Here is a 24,673-nt window from a genome sequence, read left to right on the forward strand (position 1 = left end):
CCTTGAACTAGAACTAGCTACCAAAATTACTTTATTATTCCATTATGGGTAAATAAAAAATGACAAGTTCGTTTACAGCATTTTATTTATCAGCACTGGTCACAATTTTTCAACCATTGTACATAAATAGAGATTCCTTTAGAATTATACAAAAGTTCAGTTGAGACTCATCGCCGAAGGTCTTACCAATAGTCACGTCCGAGTAAAAATAAAATAAAAAATGTCTAATCACGAAACATTACAAAAGTGAAACTACCAATTTTAAATACTATTCTAATATTTACAATAATAGGACTTATAAATAGTGAATGTCTAGATTAATTTTAAATAGAGTTGTAGCAAGCGCTTCCAATAACTTTAGTAGCTATAGCGTACTAAAGATTTAAGCTAAAGAGTAATTAACTAAGTAGTAAATTCACTTGCTGAGTCATCAATAAGATTATCAAGAGAAAGTATTTATGACTCAAATAAAGGATTAAATTGCATTATTAAACTGTATACCAAAAAGTCACGTAGACATGTGCTACATCAACCTTGATGCTTCAACAGACGTCTACATAACTATACGAATATTTTAGCTTGGTATAGATTCAAAAATTATGTATTGAATTATTTGAAAAATCACATGAGATTACTTTATTGGTATCATTGTTTTTAAAGAACAATGTAAACTTTATCTAATATCTATAAACTAAAATTAACTAANTGAACTAATACATAATAATATTTACAAATTATAAAAAGGCAGTGTCAACCGCGAAGCTGGCAAGATTACAAGAAAATAATTTCTAAAATTCAATATGGCTCTTGTTTAAAACATTATCGATAATGGTAATCTGATTTAAGTACATGATTGTGTTAAATTTTAATACTATTGCAAGTGCTGAAAAATTAGACAATAAAGTATCACTTCACGATATTAAAAATTAAACTTATCTAAATGTGTATCAGATCAGAGTATTTCATAGGGATATAGTTAAATAGGTAGGTATAAACCAAACACAAAATAGGAAATACACATAAAACGCAAAAACATTGCACAAAATTCCTTAAAATAAAACCATGCATGTATAAAATTAAAAATATTGACACATTCTTCACTCAAGACGATTGAAAACACTTAATATCACAGTTTCCAATACAATCACGTGGCGGACGACTTAGCACGAGACAGAGTTATACCAATTTACAATGAGACTGTCAAGAATGTCAAAGCTTGCTTTGTGACCATCATTATCTAAATGGCACTCTTTAGTTGGTGACAAAACAATTCTACTGTGAATTAGTTTACGTTGATCCATTGAATTCTAATCAGTTTTAGGATCATCATTTGCACAATTTGTATTTGTTATTGTCTATGGGTAAGCTTATTCGCCGATGTCGTTGTCGATGCGTGAAGACCTGATGCCAGTCTTACCCGTCCATGGGTACACTTCGGGGCAGGGCTGACACGTTCTCATGTACCTTACCCCAGATTTGTGCCATAGATTGCACACTTTAGGGTTGTTACATTTCTTTGGCCGGTCCTGAAAACAAATAAAGGAATCTTTTTACAACTAATTTCATCACAAACTCATAGATGACTGTCGAAAAAACATTTACTTGTTTAATCAATTTTAAATCTACACACTCAATTGAAATAGAAGATCGAAATCATAGAGTTACCTGGTAATTACACTGGAACGGCTGGAAGTTGTTGATCCTGGAGATAGGTGTAGGATCTCTAACCCACTGCAGGGCTTGCCAGTTGGTGACAATCCAAACGTCCTGCATTCTATTGATGAAGTCCAAGAACATGATGAAGCCCTCTTTATGGTGTGGCTGGACGAACCACGCAGCGTGGTAGTACAAACCGAATGGGGCTCTGAAAAGGACAATGATTTCAAGATTAGGAAACATTTTCTATCGTCTTATTTTGTCACATTATATTAGTATGCTTTAAAATTCACATTACCTGTTGGTAGTGTAATGTCTGTCAAAGTTCTTCAGTATCATCTTGTATACGCCTTCAGCATCAGGTGGGTTAGCGCAAGCGTCGCCCATGGAACAACGACCTCCATTCAGATCTTGCCACATCACCATAGGCACTTCCCAAACTCCTGTAACACAATTAAGTGTGAGATGGCAACACATGAGAAATATCTTATTCATTCTTCTTCAAGTAATTTTCTTACCTGGATAAGACTTAGTCGGACATGGAGGAATCATACAATCATGGAAAAGTTTGTAGTCGAGCGTGTAAGGCCAGCTCGGGGGTCTATTCTCATAAACCGGCAGCGACGAGTCATAAGTGAAGTTCGAATCGTACAACATTTTGAACATCTTGTTGCCTCCGACTGAGAGGAAAGGTGCCCTCATACCTCTAACGTCCTCTAGTTTCACACCACCATATGCAGCGAGAATCTCTCTTTGACCACCCACTTCTCTGTTCCATTTCTTTTGGGAGAACTGTTCTCCAAAACTATGGCTGAAAATGTATTTCTTTCATCAGTATCTACCACCACAATAATTATAGAATTAGTATTAAAACTGTGTCGTTAGTAAGAAGTTTAAAAAATCAATAAGAAGAACGTATCAATAATGTTAATTTAACCCCAAAGCTTTTAGGAAATTAAGTAAAAAGTAGATTGAAAAAATAGTAAACTTATCTCTTTTACGCAAAGAGTACAAAGAAAAAAGAATATAAAGTCGTCAAATTGTCATAAATTCAGTCAAAACTCATATTTTGTGCATCGTTAAAACGTGTGTGCAGTAATGTTTTATCCCAGTGTTGAAACTTACGAAACTGTGTGTGAGGCCATCTCGTGTCCAGCGGAGTACAGATTCTGGACCTGACTGTAGTCAGTCCATTCGTGCGACACATAGAACGTCGCCGAGATGGGACAACCGTTAGGGTTCACGCGGCCTTTCTCAAAGAGATCCGCGTACAGGCCCTTGTTCAAGTCGTTTACCGAGTCATCGAATGTCAGAAGAACGATTTGCGGTACCGTCTCCACGGATAAGTCACCTGTTTTGTTGCGGGATGTTGATAGTGATTGTGCGTTTGGTTTTTGGGCGTGTTCAAGTCGTGCCAGGAAAAAGGAAGAAAGAGAAAAGGTAGGATATGAGAAGAAGCAAGGAAGAGAAAAGAGATAAAATAAAACATTAGTATTTTCTTGAAAGTACAGATCCATAGATTATACCTGTAAATTGGAAATAGATGGCCAAGAATGTTAAAGGCTACCAAATAAGGTCTACCGATAGAAATAGAGGTCGCAATCCAGAAAGCAAATGTTCTGGTTATTCTTCAACTTACGATACTGTGTGTGACGCGAATTCGTGGCCATCTGCATATAAGTTTTGGACTTGACTATAGTCTGTCCATTCGTGGGAAACGTAAAAAGTGCCGGCAATTGGACAGCCGTTGGGATTGATTCGTCCACGTTCGAAGAGCTCCTCGTAGTACATTTTATTTAAATCGTTGACAGCATCGTCGAACGTTATTAGTACCATTTGTGGAACGTCGCTGACGGGCAAATTTCCTACGTCACAAATACTTTTAGAACGAGAATATACAGCTTTATGAAATGACAATTTCACCAGAATTCAGATGTTTTTCGCCTGTTGTTTATCGAACTTACCGGGAATATCTTTTCCTCCGCAGTAACAGTCCGGTAATAAGCAAACGTCTTTTCTGCACTTCGCTGCTGTCTTGTCAGGTGTCGGCTGGGGATAGACCGGGGCTGGTCTACTCGGCGGGTGAGCGTAGATGTCCACAAACTCAGTGCTCTTGGATACTATAGCCGTGGATGGCTTTAAAGTAGGGCGGCTACGGCTGTTCAAAAGAAAGTTCAAATTATTTTAAATATTTTTCACCCTATGTTTTAAGTGTTGTCATGAATAATGAATGATAAAACTAAAAGCAAAATAATATCACAATATTATCTTGTGAGTTCAAATATCAGCAATGTAGTGAAGTGTCACTATCAGCAATGTAATGAAGTGAATATATAAGAGTGAATTCGAGTAATGGGTGTAATTTCTGATCAATTTCTAACGTTGGTGGAGTTCCTCTGTTGGGAATAGGCGCAGGCGCATCCGAAGCAGCTGAATAGTGTGCGTGGCCTCGTCCTCTTGTATTAGTCGGCCTGAAACATAGTTAAATAAAAATGAACCAGTTCATCAAAAACATTACAGTTAGTATGCGTGATTTTAGAGATCAAGCTGCTAGTCCTTTTTCATTTTATATTGCTTTTATGATTCTGAAAACGGCATTATTTTAATAAATGAATTATATTATACGTACATTAGTTGTATGAAGCACTTTTATAAAATTGAAAACTTACAATTGCTTGATTTTACAACATTACTATTACATAACAAATTTTACGAATATTATCAGTTTAAAACATGCTACATTACATTAGAAAGAAGAGTGTTGAATCAAATATTTTACTACAAATTATGCTGGTGAATACAGTGCACTTAAATGTAAATAATGGATTGCTATGTGGTGCAATAAATAAATAGTGTAATGGAAAGACTACATTGAGGAACTTTCAAATATCTAATCGACAGTGGCTAAATAATTCTACATGCTTATTCAAAATTTCAACTTAACTATAAAACATAATTATGTACAAACAGCCAATCGAGTGCAGGAAATGGAAATGGTCACGTCAGGAGTTAACAATTTTCAAACTCAACCGACAAGAAGTCCCCCAATGAGAGTAGAATGTTAAGCGACAGAGTTCAGCTGAAGGTGCCATTAAACGATTCGATGAGGATTCATGCTAGTTACTTCGCGAGGCAGAAAGTAAGGACTTGAGAAGCCTCCACCTTCCATAAATAAATTATGAGATCGATCAGGCTTAGACTACTGGCCGGCGAGCATTGTACCTCTGATATTTGATTTCGTTGCATTTTGGGTTCGCTTGCAGACTGTTGTCTGATGAACAATTGGACGGCGTTTGGTAACTCCTGCGTCCACCTCCAGGGTTTGTCGCGGCCAACTTTATGGCAGGATTGACTCGCGAGGCCCGAGTAGGGAAGGATAAGCTCTTAGTCGAAGATGTCGGTTCAACTCGAGCAGTCGAAGTCGCTTTCGTAGTGCTTGTAGTCGAAGCAATTTCGCTTACAAGTTTGTTAGTTGGTCGGTTCCAATCGATTTCAGGTGGAGATTTAGTACCTTTATTGAATACTTTGGTCGTTACGTCATCGGAACCAATAAAAGAGAAACTATCACGACTAGAAGGTTCAGTTGGAGATTCTTCTAAAAGTTTTTGGAATTTATACGACTTTGGTGGTTCGGGTTTGCTTGGAACAAAGCTGTCAAAAGCGGTCTCATAAAATCGACTACTAAGAACATTACGATATTCATTATTAGTTGAACTTTCGAGCATAGTTGGAGTAGTGGGTGGTTCTGTTATAATAATTGGGGCCGGAGAAGAGGTTGTGGTTGTGGTTGATGTCGATGTCGATGTAAAATCATTTCTAAACGCGGGTTCAGTATAACTATATTCATCATCATTTGAGGATTGGAATTTATTGATACTCGGCTCAGTAATGATTTGAATTCTCTTAACATTATTACGGGAAGGTTTTTCATTTACAAACTTCAACTTTTTCTTTTGGAAACCAATATTTACAGTTTTTTCTTCGGGTTGAGGGGTAGTTCTAGGTGTGGTAATAGAGAATTCATTTAACAATCGGGGTGTAGGTGTACTCACTATGTTATTAAAGAATGCTTTAAGAACATTTTTTACAGTGCTACCAAAAACTTCAGTTGTTTGATCAGGCACAACTTCGTCTAAAACGCGATAAGAATAATAAGATGGTTTTGATCGTGTTTTTTCTGTGCGTCGAGGAGGAATTGTTACACGAGTTGTAGAAGTGGTGGTAGATGTAGATTCCGGAATATAGTTATCTTCATTGTCATAGGTATTTCGTAAATTATTCAAAGCTCTGTAAGGCGATACTATTGGCTCGTCCCATGTTTCGTCAGTTCTGTCATTTTGACCCTCAAAATCTTTTTCAGTTAATGACGGTGTTGGTTGTATATTTTCTTGGTTGTTTGCTCGAGAATTTTCAAGAGCAATATCAATCAAGGCTTCAGTATTTATAGAGTTTTCTGTGGAATCGACATTTAATCCGTTGTTAGTAGTAAATGGGGATGGACGCCGTAAAACCGTTTTGAGGTAATATTTGGTTGTTGGTGCTGAAGTTGTAGTTGGCTCAGTAGTTCGCACATTTGGTTTAGCCGTTATGCGAACAGTTGGTCGTGTATATAAAGGTACCTCTTCGCTAATTATTTCGGGACTAGAATCTTTTCTAGTTGTGATTGCCTCTGAAGAACTGCGATATTCACTCAAATCTAAAGCGGCACTTGGTTCCTCGATATTTTTGTTGTTTTCGCTTTCATAATAGTATCTGCTAGCCTGTGAACCTCTATTTTTGATGTTTTCAGTAACTTTGGTTCTCCTTCTAGACTTACTGTATTCATCTATGGGTCGGGTTAAGACAGTCAACGTATAAGGATTGTTAGTATTATTTGAGTTTCGCCTAATAGAAAAACCAGTAGTTAATGACACAACTTTTTTATTTTCATTAGAAGAAGGTTTCACCGCATCCACTGATACTTTGTTGTTGTTAGTTACTCGAGTAGATTGTCTAGAAGTCGGAGTCTTTTCAGTCGAAAGTATGGTCTCGCTTAACCTGTGCGTATTGTCAGTCCTTTCAAAAGGTTTTGCAAGGGAAGAAAGGTTTATAACTGGCGTAGGAGTTGATTGGATTGACGAATTAGACCCGTCAGCAGGGCTTTGTGAGGGATTAGATTCTTGGGATTTGGGATTTTCATCTGTAGGTGATCTGTTGAATACAAAGCAAAAAAAAATTTCTAATTCAAGCTCTCTAAATATAAGCTACATACTATATAAATAACAGACGCGTAAGGAGATACAGAAATATAAAGAGATTTTGTTTTTTCAACTAAATTATTGAAGCAGAAGAACGAAAATTAAAATAGAAAACTTGTTTGTGTCTCAGTTCGGAAAATAAAGATACCACAAAAGCCGTCAATTTTATCTATTTTTAAGCGAATAGATATCGATGATAACTATTTACATGTTAATATTAACAACCTTCAAACCGACAGAAGTACGAATAGTATTAGTCATAGAAACATTAGAGGTTAAAATGTTAAGAAGTGTGTTTAAAGGTTGTTAATAGATGAGATTTTAATGTAAATAATGGTAGATGACACGTGATTGTTAATGAATTTTGATGCAATGATATAAGCTTTGATGATTCTGATGCGTTCAATTTTGGAGATCTTTTGTAGTACCTTGTTGTGGTATATCGAGACGGGGTCATTGCCTCAGTGTAGGGTGCGGTAGTAGAACGTTGCGTGGTAGTGCTTGTGCTAGTCGTAGTAGAAGGAGTGGTGCTTATAGAAGTTGCTTCGTATATAGTCGTCCGCACGCTGCTCGGTATGTGTTCATAGCCCAATTCATTACCATCGCCCCTGGTACGCAAGTTACAGGCTCGTTAGGAATCGCATCGCTATCACTAAGTGTTGTTGTGTTGTCATTTAAGAAATTTAATTAAAAACAAAATGAAAAGGAACTCACCTTGTAGAATGGCGTATGGGTGATTGGTACTGGTTTTGGTTGCTTATCTGTAAACATCGTACACAATTCATATTAGAACAAATCAAGTCTTTAATATACTTTAAAAATCATTATAATAATACTTTTATTAGCATCTGTTCTGAAGCTTATTCTCATCCAGATTTTTTTTTCATTAATGCAAAAATAAAAAAAAATATTCAGTTTACCGTTACCGTTTACAGACCACAAGTGCCACTTATGAACGTCAAAATGTAAATAATAAAAAAGAAAAGGTAGCCCTTATGGGCCTAACTTTACATGCCTCCTTATCTTTTGGACCCTACTAGTGCTTCGAGACAAACATATGGCAAGTTCCTGAATAGCAAACGCGTAAAGAAAAATAATTTTTTAAAAATAGAACATTTTCCAAAACAAATAATCCAATACCTGTCCCTGAATAAGAGCATCATCGTAGTCGTCAGCAACAGGCCTCGGCGAGTATGTCTCAACAGGGCGGCGGGCCGGAGGCGGAGTTCCGCGGTACGTCTGCTGGACTGCCGGACGGAGTGACGCCGAGTTATATTGCTGGACGTAGTCTGCCAACACCGGTTAGTGCGTTATGTGCTTACCACGAACCAAGGTTTGGAGAAGTTAGGTGCTAGTGGATGGCCCGAACTTTTTTTTTCAGATGTAAGTAGGTTGGAATAGAGAACCAGATCACCTAGATAATGGTGAAAGAGTAGGTTGCAGTAGTAGAATGGAAATATTAAGTATTTGTTTTCCTCCCGAGGTAATGACTAATTTAAACCACTTTCTTTACCGATTTTTAATAGCCATGATAAATTAACTTTGACCATAATGACGTATCCTTATTATTAAGGTAAGTATTGTGATTGTTTGAAAAAATAATCATGGTTACAGGGGTTTAAGTATAAACCAAACGTTAGTATCCATCCCTTAACAATCATGGTAAGATGTAAAGGTAAGATTGAGTTAAAGATTATTTTCACCCTGTCAAGTCTAGTTTGTGATATGAGTAGAATATGGTTCTTTCAGATTTAAGTAAGAAAATATATTACAATAGTCAACGAATTTTCAAAATTAATAATTACAACTTATTTATCATCATTGATGAAATAAAAACATGATTAAGATCAGAAATTATAAGTATCAATTTCAAGATTAAGTTGGTATTAGTTCTTACCTGCATCTTTGTATAGTTCACCATCCTCGTCGTACACAGCATAGAAGGGATCGTACTGATCAGGGCTGTAGCTTTGAGATCCGTTGTAAAGCATTTTCGGACGGGGGCTCGCTGAGTAAGAGACAGGAGCAACGCTCTCGGTCGGTTCCAAACTAAAATGTTAATATTTAGTATAAACATTTTAAACATCGTAATACTATTTTACAATGTACACAATGTAGAGTCGCTATTTACAAAGCAGTTTGCTCCAGTCTACTGTCCAGTCCTTAGAGTCCATTATCAGCTCCACATAAATCAGTAATAATAATATAGTGCGATAGAGAAATAGTGAAAAAGTTAATCTACAATGACAGAAGAATTTGATAAATATTAGTATCGTAGGTACAGCTACAAAGTGCTACTGTTAAAGTTATAAATTGAGTATTTGATAGAATTATGATTAAATTAGATTAGTAGATCCGTTGTATTTTTCTTCTACTTAAAAATTACCTGTTTGTAGTATCGTCATGTTTAGTCTTTGTATAACGAGTCTCTTGGTTATGGCTGTCTCGAGGAGTTGTATTTTTAATATGTGCTACTATGTTTTGGTGTCGGACTCTTCCTCTAGTCTGTTTGCTGTCGTCGTTCGTCGGGATCGGCTCATTGACAGTAGTCGGCTTAGCTAACCTATGCCTAACTGTATAAGGTCTTAACGTCGTCTGGTTTAGATATTTGGGGGGCTTTAGAGTATAAGGACCGCTTTCTAAATGCGCTGGTTTTCGGATGTGAATAGTACGGTTACGCGGCATGTGATGAATTATTTCGTAGTTGGAGACTTCGGGACGCGTCAAAACTGTAGGTGAAGGAGTTCCATAGTTTACGTAAACTGGAATAGGTATCTTTCCATAAACGTTTTTATTATAGTTCTTCATAGGACTTTTTGTCACAACGGAAACGTCATTGTAATTTTTAGTAACACTTTCTGAATTGTGGGAATATTTGACTGGTCTTCTTGGCGACTGCTGTGAGGGCCTGTTATACACTGGTCGCTTTTCTTGTTGGTCTTCATAACTATCATCGTATTCTTTATAATTTTGAGCCATCGGTGGTCTTTGAGGTTTAACTTCAGAACTGGGCATATATTTTGGTTTCACAAGAGGTTCATAATAATATTCTTCTTCGTCATCTTCATAATAGTAGTCATTCATTTCAGGAGATGGTTTAGGAATGGGCCTTCGTTTTGGAGGTTGCTTAGTAGTTGAAGCAACTGGATCTTTAGCTATATTTGCATAAAAGCTCTGACCCCTTGTGGGCGATACGGTAGGTCTACCAGTTTGTGAGAATAAACTTTCAAGTTTCGGGAGCTCAGACACTGCTTTCGGCCTTGTTGTTGATTTAATAGTGTAATATGATTCTGAAGATGGATTATTGTTCCAGTAGTGTTGCAATGCCGCAAGTTGTTCATTAGCAATAGTTGTCAGAGGTTTGGGAGTTGATTTAAATTTAAATGGTTTACCAGAAGAAACTAAATATGGCTTTCCAGTTGACGATACAATATAAGGTTGCGAAGAAATTAATTTTTCTGAGTTTATATAATACTGTTGTTTAGGTGTTGACAAAAGTAATGGAGTGCCCGTAGCCGTTACTACCACGTATGGTCTTTGTGTTACTGTAAATACTTGGTGATTCTCTCCTTTTTGCTTTGACGTATCATAATTAGGTCTAATTGTACTTTCTGCAGGTCTGTTAAAATTAAAATTAATTGGCAATTGTCGCTCATCTTTAAAATTAGGCGGTTTAAGTTTGGGTCTGAAAGCATCTAAAGGTATCCCTGCATTTTGTTGTGGTGCTCTGTAAGTATTCTGATTCAAAGACGATTGCTGTTCTTGTCCACCATGTTTAGAAGTTGGAATTGGAGTCCATTGTTCAAAGGTTTGTTTAGTCGATGATGGTGAATGCAGATTTTCATTTGGTCTCCCTGTGATGTCCCCGTCGATTGATCCGCTGAATGGCCGCGGAGTGCTCATACCTTTATAGTTAAGTGTCGAACTACGATGACCGGAGCTTGAACTGGCTGTTGTTATCTCGACAGGGTGGGCTATAGTTTTTATTGCAGCGTTTTGTGCCTTTATCGGTTTTTGAGTTGTTACTCTGTACTGGCCGCCACTTAGTTTTGATAAAAAAGCGTCAAAATCAAAATTAGGGTTCGCAAAAGGGTTTTCTATGTCCGCGAATTTATGACTTGGATGTGTAAATTCATAGGGAGGTTCTGGAAAGTCGTGTTTAAAATCGTCATTGTCGTCTTTCTCCGATGATGCGTTTTCATCTGATTCATCTTCTTCCGATTCACTTTCATCCTCATATTCCTCATCATTATTCGGACGTTTACTATTTTGATTAACATTCGCGTTTGAAATTGGTCGACCGCGTACTTGTGATTGCTCGTTATTTTCAATAGGTCTATATTTGGTTCGTGTTCCTTGTGTGGTAGACAAGAGAACTGGTTTACCAGTAATTACAGTACTTGGCAGTATTGATGAGTCGGGAAACACAACTTGTTGATTAGGTTTGCTTGAAATAGGTGTATACTGTGATACAAACTGATTGTTTCTCTGGTCATTANGATCGTTATTTTGTTTTGGAGCATTATTGAAAAATCCTCCCGCCAAGGACGCAAATAGATTTTCGTTATTTTTCAAGGAAGAAATCGGTGGACTTTTAGTTATTATCTGCGTGGCTACATTTCCAGAACTTTGTGCCAATTTTTGATTTGTAGGATCCGGCAAACTGGGTTTGAAAGCTATTTGTGACTGTGGATTACTATCAATTTGATAAATCTGATAGGAGTTAGGCGATGAACCGAAGTTGTTACTTGAAGAGTATTGATTTGGACTTGGGTCATGGGCATTGTTGAGTCCGTTATAGTTTGCTTGAAGTCGCGTATTTTGTGGACTATAATTTAATTGTCTTAAATCAACTAGTTTTATAGTTTTTGGCACACCCCAATTTTTTCCTGGACTCTTGTAACCATTTTTTAAATAATATCGAACTTGACGTTTTCCACGTTCACTATCATCTTGACCACGCTCATCACCATAACTGGGAACTGCCTCTGCATCATATTCGAAATATTCAATTTCTTCGTCTTTGCTACTTCTTTCCGAAATGTTATCTACGTTAGTGGAATTCTTGTCTCCTACACCTAAGTCTTGAGCCTCTGTGTCTCGTTTTCTACGCAAAATGGGTTTTTCAATTACATCTGATGCAATTTCATTAGTGATAATGTCTAGCTGTCTGTCATGAATAGGGTCAGTCATGTTGTCACTTTTTCCACTGAAATAACAATAAAGTCAATTAATCGTTTTGGAAATAGTCTTTTGGTCTACTGTATCAGTTTTTAACTTGAACCTTACCTATATGTTTGTGGTGCTTGAGTAATCGTAGCTGTTCTTCTTTCATCGACTTGTGTACCAAAGGAGAAAGAGCCAATTTTGCCGTTATTCTGAGGTATCGAAGCGGGGATGATGTTGTTGTTGAGATTTCTTCCACCAGAGTTGACTTGCGCGTAGCCGTCTCTGTCTTTTTGAACTTGTCCAATGGTTGAAGGTTGTCCTCTATATACACGCTGTTGTCTATCACTTTCGATTTCTTCGACCGGAGGTAGATCGTCTACTTCGGCATAGAGTTGCTGTTGCTGAAACATAGCACAAACAATCCATTTAATAAAAATATTAAGTATAGTAACCAAATACTTTGATTAATGATATCGTGGACATAGCTATTATTATAATGTTATAATATAATGTAAAGACAACCTTGTCCTATAAGCTTTTTTTTCAATTTCTTGCTAAAGCCTGGTCCGTGAGCACGTAATTAAGTTGCTGTCGCGACTGTGCGATGGGCGCCCGCAGTGAGTGTGCGAGTGCGACAGCAACATAATTACGCGCGAGCGACAAGGATGGGTAGCTTGGGGTTATTGGACAAAATTCTACGTGCTCACGGACCAGGCTTTAATCAAATTCAATTTGTACAGTAGTTATTATTATTATTTTTACCTTTTCATATTCATCGCGGTTGAATTTGGGTTGGCCTCGAGACGTGACGACGGGGTTGGGTTGCACACGTGGTGGTGGCGGCGGCGGGGTGCGGCGAGGTGGAGGTGGTGGTGGTGGCTCCCTTTCGCTAACGCGCTCCCTCTCGTTATAACGCTCCCTTTCGTTAACGCGCTCCCTTTCGTTAACGCGCGCCCTCTCGTTAATGCGCCCCCTTTCGTTAATGCGCTCCCTTTCGTTAATTCCTTCCCTCTCGCTAAGCCGCTCCAACTCATCGCCTCCTGCAGCGCTGGGGCCATCACATCCAACGTTTCTGGGCCAATCGCATGTTTGAAGTTCGTGGCTGAAATTAATTGAAGTTTCATATTATTATATTTTTTCCAAACTGCAATCAATATGTTAATTTGTGAACTTAAACGAGAAAATATCGAGCACAAGAATTTTCTCAGCGAATTACAAAGGACCAACAACATGAATTATATCTGCAAGGTACTAAGTTACTAATTATTATCTGTCGTCAATGTGATTGGCATCTGTCATCACACCCAGAACACAGTCAATGTACTCGAAGTTAATGTAATTTTACCAATAACTCAATTGGGAATTGGAACCCGACGCCCTTGTGCTGAAAGCTTGCGACCAGTGACCGCGGATCCATCAATCAATCACATGTCATAGTTAACATAAGCTTTGCTTAACAGCAATTTAGAGGTAGTTGAATTTCTCATTTAATAAATATTCTTGGACTATACTATACTAATGTTTATAAAATCGAAATGTTATACTATTGCTACTAAATTGACATAACGAGTACATTTAGAGGACTTGATCAAGATAAGAACTTATAGGTTCAGTCCGCTCAAAAGTTTGCTGCTTCTGACACAATAAATGAATCATTTGGAAATAAGTGCACGAACCACGTGTGTCTATAAGAACAAGCTTCCGATCATGTCTCATCTAATTAATTAGCGCTTATACCCCCAACACATGTACATGGGAATACCTGGCTGGTAATGAAAAAGCAGAAAAAGTAAATTCTAAACATTTACCTGTACATAAGGCCACCAGTACAAGACTCGAGCAGAGCACTCGCGAACACACACACGTAGTAGAGAGTGCAGTCAGTGGGGTGGGGGTAGTATCCAAAGTCCTCGGGGCAAATGAAGTCCACGTCCCGTTTGATGTCGGCTGCCACCGGCACGCTTCTGATGGGTCCGGATCGCTGCCGGGAGCGGTCTGACTGAGCGCCGAAACATTCTGCAAAGGAAAGGTGATCTTAAGTATTCGGCTAGAAGATCTAATTTGGTTTGCGATCAATTTGGAAATACTAGCTCCGAATCACGATGGCAATATTGACTTTATTGACATAATCAAAAGTGTTGCTCATAGAGGGATAATTTCATAAACAACTTTTGTTGGGATTTAATCCACAAAAGAATTAGATTCGTATATTAATATAGACCTTTAACCTGTGACCTTTGTTTTACAAAACTTGTGTGATATCACTAAAAGTTAATTGCAAAGACTGACTTTGAAGTAAATATCTATATTTTAACTGTTGCGTTCTACAATCAAATGGCGACACTAAACATTATACATTGCTATTACTTTTGATCAACATTTACGACACATTATAATAGCTGCAGACAATCACATGGCTGTGGTATTTCTTCAGCCACATTACGAGGCATGATTTAGAGGTTTAGATATGGTGCATTCTACTGCCGAGTTATTTATAAAGTTGTGCAGTTCCAATCTACATTATTGGAACCGCAGACATTGCCAAAGTATTGATCTGTGGTATGCACAATTGTTACTGTTGCAACACTTTCCGTCCTTGCATTTTAGATAAAGGACGCATAGAAATGTCTGTCTGTGCCTCCAGACTGTGTAACTTGATAAATTTCCACTCTATAAATTCCAATTACATCTACCTACTTTTTTTACCAAATGTCCCGAAAGTATCATAATTTATGTCCAATATCAAATGCCACAAACATTATCTACATTTACTGTGTAATGTACGCACATTTTTGCACTAGTGTGTCTTTCTTAATGTGTTTACTAATAAGGATGATTCATCAATTTGCTTTTCATGCCCTCAGGTCATGTAGGGTTAGCACATCATGCTTCTTTTTCCATAAAACTAAAATTTTATTTTAATCTATTATGCAACAGCTGTGCTATTTGTAATAGCCCTTGCGGTTTCTATTATATCGATATCATTATTTTGACATAGGATTTGGATAAAATGTAAGGCAGAGACAATACAGATGTCGATATTGTTTTGCAGTTTAAAAAAAGTGAAATGAACAAACTTATGTTTCAAAAGCGAATGTCTCTACATAATTTAATCAATTGCTAACAAGCGTGAAATTAGAACTCGGTGTTTTTTACTGTATTTTATTATAATTTCCAATCAGCGTTACAATAGTTGTTGTAAAATTTTAAAGAAATATAATTATCTGAGTTCGAAATGCAATTACGAGGCTTAGTTAATTTTCAGTCTCAAGACCAGTGGTGGGAATAGAAATCTCGAGGGCATTCAGCTTATCTTATTTTGGAACGGTTTTGTCACGTCTACATTGTGGTCACGAGTCTGTGTGGGATTCGGGCCAGCGATCGTTTAAACCGAGACCACATGAATAAAATTTGCATCGTGCTCTGTGGCTTTGGAAAAGAAATGGTAACATTTACCTGGTCAGCCTTCTAAACTTAGCTGAACTAAGTATACCCACCTACCTTGCCTAATGTCCTTAATGTTTTAATCACATTAGCATTAATTTGCTCATCTCTATCATCATGGAGTCGGTTTTATTATTGTTAAAATCGTATGTACTACGGGACTATTCCCACTTCTCGTTCCCACCACTGCAACTCCTGTTTAGCCAGAATCTACAGCTTGACCACCATAAAGAGGTCAAGTTTGTCGTATGTATATCATTTTGTTGCTGTTTTAAATTAAAGATTGATAGCATCTTGTACATTTAATTATTTTTTTCGTAAAACTTGACATCGTAAATTGTATACATTCTTTGCATAACCCCATGCATGTAAACCAAGCTTTACGCGGCAGTAATATTTGGCATCGCGAGAGTATTACTTAACGCAAACTTAAAACAATTGTCTGACGTGTGAGAGTTATAAATCTCAAAGAGCATAAATGTCTCATAAGTCTCATAAAATATTTTCTAGACTTAATAACATTCAGATGCCGCGGGTCTGAGAGCAGTTTAATGTAACGCAACACGATATTAATCAACTTGATTTAGAACATGAGATGATCGTGGTACCACCTTTTTTAATAAAGCTCATGGCTTAAGTTACTTTTAATGTTGTTGCTATTTAAAAAAGTTGACTTTATTTTTCGTGGAGGTAATTAAATTCATAAGCATACATTTTCCTTAACGATGAATAAGTACTGTAGAAATATTTTTCATATTTTAATTTCAAGTAACTAAAACAAGATGCATATAATTATTATTTTGTTTACAGGAATAGGAAGTTAATTCGTGTCTGTTTTCATTAAAAAAATATGATCTGTGCACAAAAATGCAATACCATTTGTAACGGACAAAATTAATTGAAATGATCATAACAAATGATTTAACCGTTCTTTATAGTGTTAATTAGCACAATAAGCCTTCACACACGCACACGTTGGCAGTTGCACAACACAACCTTGTATTTGAAACTCCATCAACAATGGCATTAACTTTAACATACCTACGAACAATAGTACAACAGAAACGTAGACTAGACGTTTCCCACAAATAGTTAATCCGTGCTAAACGCAACTGCATTGATTGTCAATACGACAACGATACTGTTGGGTATCAATCAAAAAGAGACTGTAATGTATTCGCTTTAAGAATTATAACCATAATCTGTGAGAATGTGTCGACATACGGCCGCCAAGATTCGGGGCGCGTGACCGACGCACGCGCATACTACGCGCCTCCGGCACAATAAACCGTAACTCGCGTGCAGAACATAATTTTAAATTATTAGATGCATTTGGCAAATTGATATTAATATTGGGCAGAACAATGGCTTATTTTGCAAAGCAAATTCACCTTGAGACGATTTGAGCGATCAAGATTATAATATTCAAGACAAGTCGCCTTTCATGTGTGCCTTCTACGGATGTACAACATTTGAACCAGTCCTTATAAAAACTATTGTGCATCAAAGCAACGATACGTTTTCTTTTGAACCTTAATACTAGACTCTTAAAAGTCTAGTTACATAAAGCGTAATTAAGATTACAGCACTGTAATCCTTTACGTATGATGTGATTACCGATTCGCAAATCCTCAATTAACCACGTATTGTATTTGACGTTAAAATCCGGCGGATACGCCACGCTCCGGGCAACCGATCAAGCCGCAATAAAAAGCAACAAACGTAGCATTATCGAACAACGAAATCGACCTGGTTATCGTAATGACCAGCATACCACGAGTACCTCATTAATCAGTCGACTGATTCCTTGATCGTGGTTGGGGTGTTGCAAGGGTCTTCCATACGCCCGCTATTATTCCTCACGGACGCATACAAACTCAAGATCCATAATAATGGTCCGTTGTGTGGGAAATGCTCGAGCATTCAGACGATTTACTATCTGCATATTGCAATATGACGTGATGAAATACTCGCGGCACATCGTATAAATTTCAAGTGTGTACTGTATCAAACGCTTTACTTAAGTCCGCCATTCGTTGAAACGTTGACCCCGACATTCTTAACCGTTTTCTTCCTTTAGTAAAGTTAATTCCGATTGAGTTTCCATGTATGTAAAATCCAAAAGGAACCTATGGCGCATTAGGCGATAACAGCAGGATACCAGTGGGCGGCCAGTTAACTATTGCAACACTTATTTGCATTCTACAACAATTTTAAGTGCATTTACTCCCACTGTGCATACGATTTCTAGAAAACCGATGCAAAAAGAAATAAAAAGATACGATTTGATTATTTACATATTTAATTGGATAGACATGTACGCAAAATAGTTTTAAACTCTATACTTATGATATTGGTATAAAGTTTTTTTACTGTAAACCCTTTTCCGATCCAATCTGTTTACAAAGAAACAGTAGGTAATTGAATAAGTTGTTGACTAATTTTAAGAACCAAAGATAAATCTGAAATAAGTTTACATTACAGTTAGTCTCAAGAACGTCATACAAAAAAATAATTCTCAGAAACAACGGAACCTCGAATTCAAGGAGGCTCCCAAGAAGCATTGAATAATGTGTATTCTCAAGAGCTAAGTTAGGAGCTTGAACATAACTCAAGAAAATGAATGCAGATGCCTTCTGACGTTAGTGGTAACTGGTAACGTACAGTTGTAGCAAGATTTACATGCTGTGGAGATGATTATCCTGGTACAAGACAGTAATACAAGTCGGAAGGATATTTAAGTGGGCGTTAGCTTAAAGACTGTCGTGTAGGTGAGCGAACCAGCATAATCATGAGTAGGCGATTCTCGGACGTATTGAGTGATTTATAATATCTTTAATCTCACAATGTTAATGTCACTGTAAATAACAAAAGATCAAAGGTCCGAGATGGACACAATTTAACAGCTAACAGGAATAGAAATTTTTGAATTTGTGATAACGATACTTTTATTGCAAGTAGTTTAGTTAAGTTAATTGTTAATGGCGATAGTTAACTGAGATTATAATTTCTGTTTAATTTTAGATTGCTTCAATAAAAAGGAATCATTAACGAGATGAATACAATAAATATAATGAAAATTCTTGTGTACCTAGTTAAAATATTTCAAAACCTACGTTTTACAGTTTTCATTTTCAGGACCTTGACTTTTCAGAAAATAGTTTTGACCCCTCACATTTTGCGTTTAATTGCATGACCATTGATTCTTTTGTTGACTAATAATTTGCTGTTGAACAATAGATAAAAGTTAATGTTGATTGTTAGTGCACGAGACTTGTTTTAGAGTCGTGCTTTGCGCGGGCGTGCCCTTTCGCAGTTGGCCTTTTGACTATCGGTGGTCTGTATCACTGCAAACTGCCCATGCGCATTTACCCTGCACAATATAGATAATGATACATCGAACTCGGCCTTGGACCTCTCACTCAGATTCATTAATAACAATAACAGACGTGGGCGAGCTTTTCAAACATAAGTCTAGTCGCACGCAATCCAATTAATTTTGAAGTTCGCCATTGTTCTCTTTTACCATTTTTATGTTACAGACTTAAAATTGTTAATGCTAATCATTACTACCTACTATTAATTTGGTTACTGTCAATTAGAAAAAGCTTAAATTTTAGCGGTTAATGAACCCAAATAATAAATCAGGTTTATTAATTAATAGCGGTAAAAGTGACCTTACTTTTATTACTATAAGTGTTAGAGCAATCAAAAGTGAAAATATTAGATAAGCGATGGCTATCGCGTAAATTATATTAATGGTAAAAAACAATTAAGAAGACGGAATAATTAAAAAGCTTTACGCGATATAACACTTTTACGTAATGTCAATAAAATTAGGCTCTATTTATAACTAGCAAGTGTTCAACAGGTCATCAGGTTTGTATCCGTTTAGTAGCAATTAAAATTGTTTCTTAAAAACACGTAAATAGCTCTTAAATTGCGACTGGATGAAGTTATTAGTTACGCATACGAAAACGATGAAATCACACCAATTACTCGTACAGTTCACACGTTTGAAACGTTTCTAATGTTGTGTGCTCTATTTCATGGATTTAAATTTCAATCAAATCTTCTTTAGCTTTAGGCGAATTTCCCATAAACGGAGTACCTACCTTTCTTACGTAACGAAATGAAGATTTATACGGAGGTGCAAGTGTAATTATTTTATACGATTTTATTGTTGCAACACTGGTTAATAGTTTCGGACATTAGCCGTGTAAGCGCCGCGGGTTATGCCAGCTCTGGCACGCCCTAGACGTAGATTTAATGTTATTGCTATTTAACGATAATGTATTGTTCGGGTCATCTTCGAAGAGAACTTTTACAACAATTTGAACGCAGGTTTGAATCCTACTGCCGCTCGACTTTGTGGTGAGCCCACTCGTAACACATGCACATTTAGCTTAGTACAAGGGCTAACGAGACTATTAGAAATACATGTAAGACAAATTATTAATTATATTCTGTAATATTTTTCCAATAACCGCAAATGAAAGATTGCAAACATGGGAGATTCTGAAGCAGAATCTAAAAATCTTCTACTAAGTTTTTCTTTATGATTCATGAACATATTTGTTTCTGACCTGCTTTGAACCTCATGTTCAAATAAAGCAGCAATTTTTCTAATAATGTAACTCGATAATGTCTGTCAATCATGCTATTTTTAAATTGCAGTTACAAAACGCTAAACACAAGCTATTATTACAGTTACAATACACAACCTTGGTTACAACAAGTAGGCTTTCCATTTTATCTTATGCAAACTAAGTGATCTAAAATATTCACGAGATTTGGATAATGCTGTAAATGACTCAAGGCTTGGCCTGAAGGTGAAGTTTGTCCGTTGTTGGTTCACTTTTACTGTCGCGACATGTCTGGATAAAACCAGAATTGACTGGCTTTTTATGAAGAGACCTTTTCCTTGATTATAAAAAAATGTAGAGGTAATATTACCTAATAAAATACCTGTCATTCAAAATTAACGTACGTGGTATCTCATGATATCAATTATAACCTCAATTAATAAGATATAGCTACTAATAAAACATAATAAATGATCTTTATATTCTAATCAACTAGATATTACACTAAACACGTTAATTATTGTTGACGACGTACAAATATAACGATTGTCGTTATTTTATGTAGATCACTTATAACTGGTACACCTTGGCATTTCAGATATTGATGACAGTTTTTAGTAAACAGAATAGAAGCAGTCAAATAAATAACTTTACTTCCTTTCGAATTACATTTTATTACGTTTTTGAAGCCTTGAAACCGGTAGACAAAGTACATTTTTATTGGATCATGTTTTTTTATTGATATTATAACGAAGGAATTCTTTTGTTACTCTCTGAGCTTTTTTACTTTAGATTACTTTTTGAAATTGTTAAATTACTGGCAGATGTTGACAAAGTTATTTAATTTTTAGCGTTAAGAGTCGCATCTCAAACTAATTTGAAAATTATATATAACTTGAAAATATCGAACTGCCTAAGGCGGGAATTGAACCCACGACCTTCCGCTTGCCGGGCGACTGCTCTTCCAACTGAGCTACTTAGACACTGGATGAACCCGTCGAAATTTTCAAGTGTAATATACGCTGTTACGGCCAGCGTTTGTTTCATCAATGTTAAAAGAAAAAGATGTTGGCAAGCCAAAGACAGACCTATTGGTTGAAGCACAACTGTTTGTTACAGGCTGATGATGATGATGAATGCATTAAACCAAAACTCAAATAATTGTACATTTTAGCATTTTATTTTTATGTCAAAGGTTTATACAAAAATAGCCCAAGAATGTTATTGCTGAAACATTTTTGCACGCAAATGATTATTGCCAAGCCATAAGATTTTAGTATCACGAGCACTAGTGAAGTTAGCTGCGCTACAATATCAATAATTTGAAATCCAACTGTAGTGAGGCAATTTGTATCGATGAATTTATAATATTTTATTAAAAAAAAAACAATTATTTTACAGAGCAACACATGCGTTTATTTTATCTCTAAGAAAGAGTACATTATATTAGTATTATTACTTAGCTGAAACTACAATCATACAATAGGGTATTTACTATTATTACTATCTCATTCCCTTTCAGTTATTCCTGAAAGCTGGAATGAGTAAAAATGATGGGTGGAGTCGCTATTATTTCCCTGACATTGTCAGAATGTACTACAGAAAAGAGCTTTAAATCTAAAAAACAATTCTTTTTCAGATATTCCTGCTATTCCATAAGTCGAACAGCAGGAATGGTATTAATGTCTTTTAAATTGAATAAGTTTTTGAACATCTACCTATATTCATTTATCGACGTTTCGACATCACTACCATGCCTTCTAGGATATTAGTGACTTGAACAGACTAGTCCCATGAGTGTTGTACAAGCCACACAAAACACATTAAATTCGCCGAGATATCGTTTGGCGACTACAAACTATAAAATAAAACTTTGTTGCGCATAAACTTATACGGAAACATGCGTTTTTACTTAGACTTCGAGCACATAAACATAAGAAACATAAGTTTTTAGTTTACAAAAAAATAAGCCAAAAAGAGCACAAATAATAACAGTCAATTCAAAACTGAGTACCTACTAGATTCCTACAAAATGTATGTTATTTGATTATAACATCGCATAAAGTAAAGCAACAGCATAAAATTTAATTGAAATGGGAATCTGAATGTTTATGATTATTTTTTCGGAAATAAACCCTAGATCTATCAAATTTCTACTCCAATAAATATAAAAAATCTAGGTAGGTCAGTATAGTCATCAAATTGTAACTATAGCTACTCGTATATCTCTATCATCCGTTATATCTTCACAAGCCCAAAGTAATCATCTGCCAAAACAATTAACATTTACTAATAACTTTGTTAAAATTAGTAGGTATTGATCGATCAATCGATTGCTTGTTGACCGACGTTCAAGAATATGGGAAAACGGTGACGTAAGGCTGACAGCCTTCGGACTAATTTTCATAACATTCCGCCACATTGTTAAACACACGCGTTGATAATGGACCTTAATTATGTTATAATGAAGGTTCATAAGGTAACTCTGCTCCCAAGTTTATTAGAAGACGACTGGTAGTATTAAATTTATTAAGGACCGATTTTTCAATCGTCAGATATCTTTTAACTGAAGAATAAACTTGTCATTTTGACATATTTTCCATACTGAAACTGTCAATGTGCCAAACTTATTCTTCAGTTAAAAGTTATCCGACGATTGAAAAATTAGCCCTAAAACAAAATAACTCACAATATAATTCTATTTAAAAACGCAGATGCGTAGGTATGTCTATGATAAATAAGAATTGATTGATTAACGCCCGAATTCACAAACATTACTATGAGGTCTCACAGTGCGCGTGGACGCACAGGGTCACACACGAACCAATCACAGAGCTCTATTCATCGCTGTGCGTTCGATTTGCTGCTTCACTTATGCAAGTATCGTTTGTGAATACGGGTGTAGATACATAATTTGCGACACCTAAGAATACACAACTCTTAGCACCACTCTATGTAAACTCACTGTAACTACGTTCACTGCGCAACTAATAATTAAGTAATTTCTTGTTTTAAGGTTGAAGATAAAGGCTATACTTGATTAATGAATAATGAACATTACTGTGGTCATTTTTATCGTAATAATTACTCTAATTAATTTATAAAAAATCTATATTGCAGTAACTAAACTAAACTAAACCAAACTACTATTTATTTATTTTATTTAAAATCTTTATTGCACAAATAAAAACAGTGGTACAACAGGCGAGCTTACTATCTAAACGAAACTCAGTAAACCTATTTCCAAATCCCTTCTAATGGTGGAACGGTATGCAGGAAGGACTCGCTGAACAAACTGGACCGATGTCGCAATAGAATGCCTGAAGTAAGCGCAACCTGTAGTCCGGTTCGGTTCCGGCAAGCGCCAGCACTTGTCAGGCTATTTTAATTGGGTACGTACTGCATAAATGGAACAACAGGTAATGTCACATTATAAGGGATTAGAATAAAAAACTATTGCTTGGTAGGTATACGTAACTTTTAATAATTCTACAGTTTATTGAATAACACTTATTGAGCTACTTTTTTCAGTAATGTTTTCGAACAAAAAGCTCTCAAAATACGAGTTTATTTGATGAAATATAAATGAAATATACTTAGGCTGAGTTGCACCATCTTATTTTAACTTTGACAAACGTCAAAAACCTGTCAAACTCCATAGAAAAAGCACCGGTTATTGTTATTGTCACGGTTAAAATAAGGTGGTGCAACTCAGTCTTACAGTATCCCAACTAATATTATAAATGCGAAAGTAACTCTGTCTGTCTGTCTGTCTGTCTGTCTGTCTGTCTGTTACGCTTTCCCGCTTAAACCTCGCAACCGATTTTGATGAAATTTGGCATAGAGATAGTTTGAGTCCCGGGAAAGAACATAGGATAGTTTTTATCCCGGTTTTTGAAACCGGGACGCGCGCGATAAAGTTTTTCTGTGACAGACAATATTCCACGCGGGCGAAGCCGCGGGCGGAAAGCTAGTACAGAATAAAACGAATTTCTTACATTAAAATAGTAAGATACGGGTCTTAACGCGACGTTTATTAACGAGTTACATTACTAACCAAGACATTTCTTACATGATTTTCTCTACATTTACATGTTTTGATAATGTTTACCTTCTGGCGAATTATTTAGACGTGATTCATAATTTGGTAAGACAATATCATAAATCTGTTTTTTGCTGAAAATTAAACGACCGGGTCTCACATAATTTAGATTTTGATCTCTCTCGCTGGATATATTACGCAAGATCAGCAAGATAATAATAGGTAAGGTTTCCCATTCCGCCTAAAATGCAAATTATAGCAAATAACCTAAAGGGACTGAATCAATGCCGCATTTTGAAAGTAAACTATTGTCTCTGGTGAGTGTCGCAATTGTTTAGGTGCAACCTGCCGAGTGCCGGTTCGGTTCCGGTAAGAACCAACGATCGTGACTTTCGGTAACTCGCCGTCAGGATTGGGATTAGGCAGTGGTCTATGAGGTAGGCGACTGAGAATCAGAAGAGTTAAAACTGATGGACGCTATCAAACATTAGTAAGAAATGACACAATTTTACTGATTTTATTTACTTAGCGATTTGGAT

General features: G+C 36.3%; 1 protein-coding gene across 1 annotated transcript in view; it reads right to left on the reverse strand.

Annotated features, from left to right (window-relative positions):
- Positions 1-67: 67 nt before the first annotated feature.
- Positions 68-24,673, reverse strand: part of Cda5 (Chitin deacetylase-like 5) — a 138,272-nt gene continuing 113,666 nt past the window's right edge. The window contains exons 2-17 of the mRNA XM_028319821.1: positions 13,871-14,078; positions 12,825-13,164; positions 12,183-12,463; positions 9,280-12,102; positions 8,791-8,942; positions 8,034-8,182; positions 7,608-7,654; positions 7,322-7,501; positions 4,879-6,846; positions 4,038-4,127; positions 3,621-3,814; positions 2,782-3,007; positions 2,175-2,467; positions 1,955-2,099; positions 1,666-1,864; positions 68-1,526 (exon numbers count right to left, since the gene is read on the reverse strand). Coding sequence (XP_028175622.1) covers positions 1,368-1,526; positions 1,666-1,864; positions 1,955-2,099; positions 2,175-2,467; positions 2,782-3,007; positions 3,621-3,814; positions 4,038-4,127; positions 4,879-6,846; positions 7,322-7,501; positions 7,608-7,654; positions 8,034-8,182; positions 8,791-8,942; positions 9,280-12,102; positions 12,183-12,463; positions 12,825-13,164; positions 13,871-14,078 — 7,454 coding nt within the window. The 3' untranslated portion in view covers positions 68-1,367. The remainder of the gene's footprint in view (positions 1,527-1,665; positions 1,865-1,954; positions 2,100-2,174; positions 2,468-2,781; positions 3,008-3,620; positions 3,815-4,037; positions 4,128-4,878; positions 6,847-7,321; positions 7,502-7,607; positions 7,655-8,033; positions 8,183-8,790; positions 8,943-9,279; positions 12,103-12,182; positions 12,464-12,824; positions 13,165-13,870; positions 14,079-24,673) is intronic.

Source organism: Ostrinia furnacalis, unplaced genomic scaffold (genome assembly GCF_004193835.3).
Source record: "Ostrinia furnacalis isolate ACB-3 unplaced genomic scaffold, ASM419383v2 OfSCF7336, whole genome shotgun sequence".
In the NCBI taxonomy this organism is placed as follows: domain Eukaryota; kingdom Metazoa; phylum Arthropoda; class Insecta; order Lepidoptera; family Crambidae; genus Ostrinia; species Ostrinia furnacalis.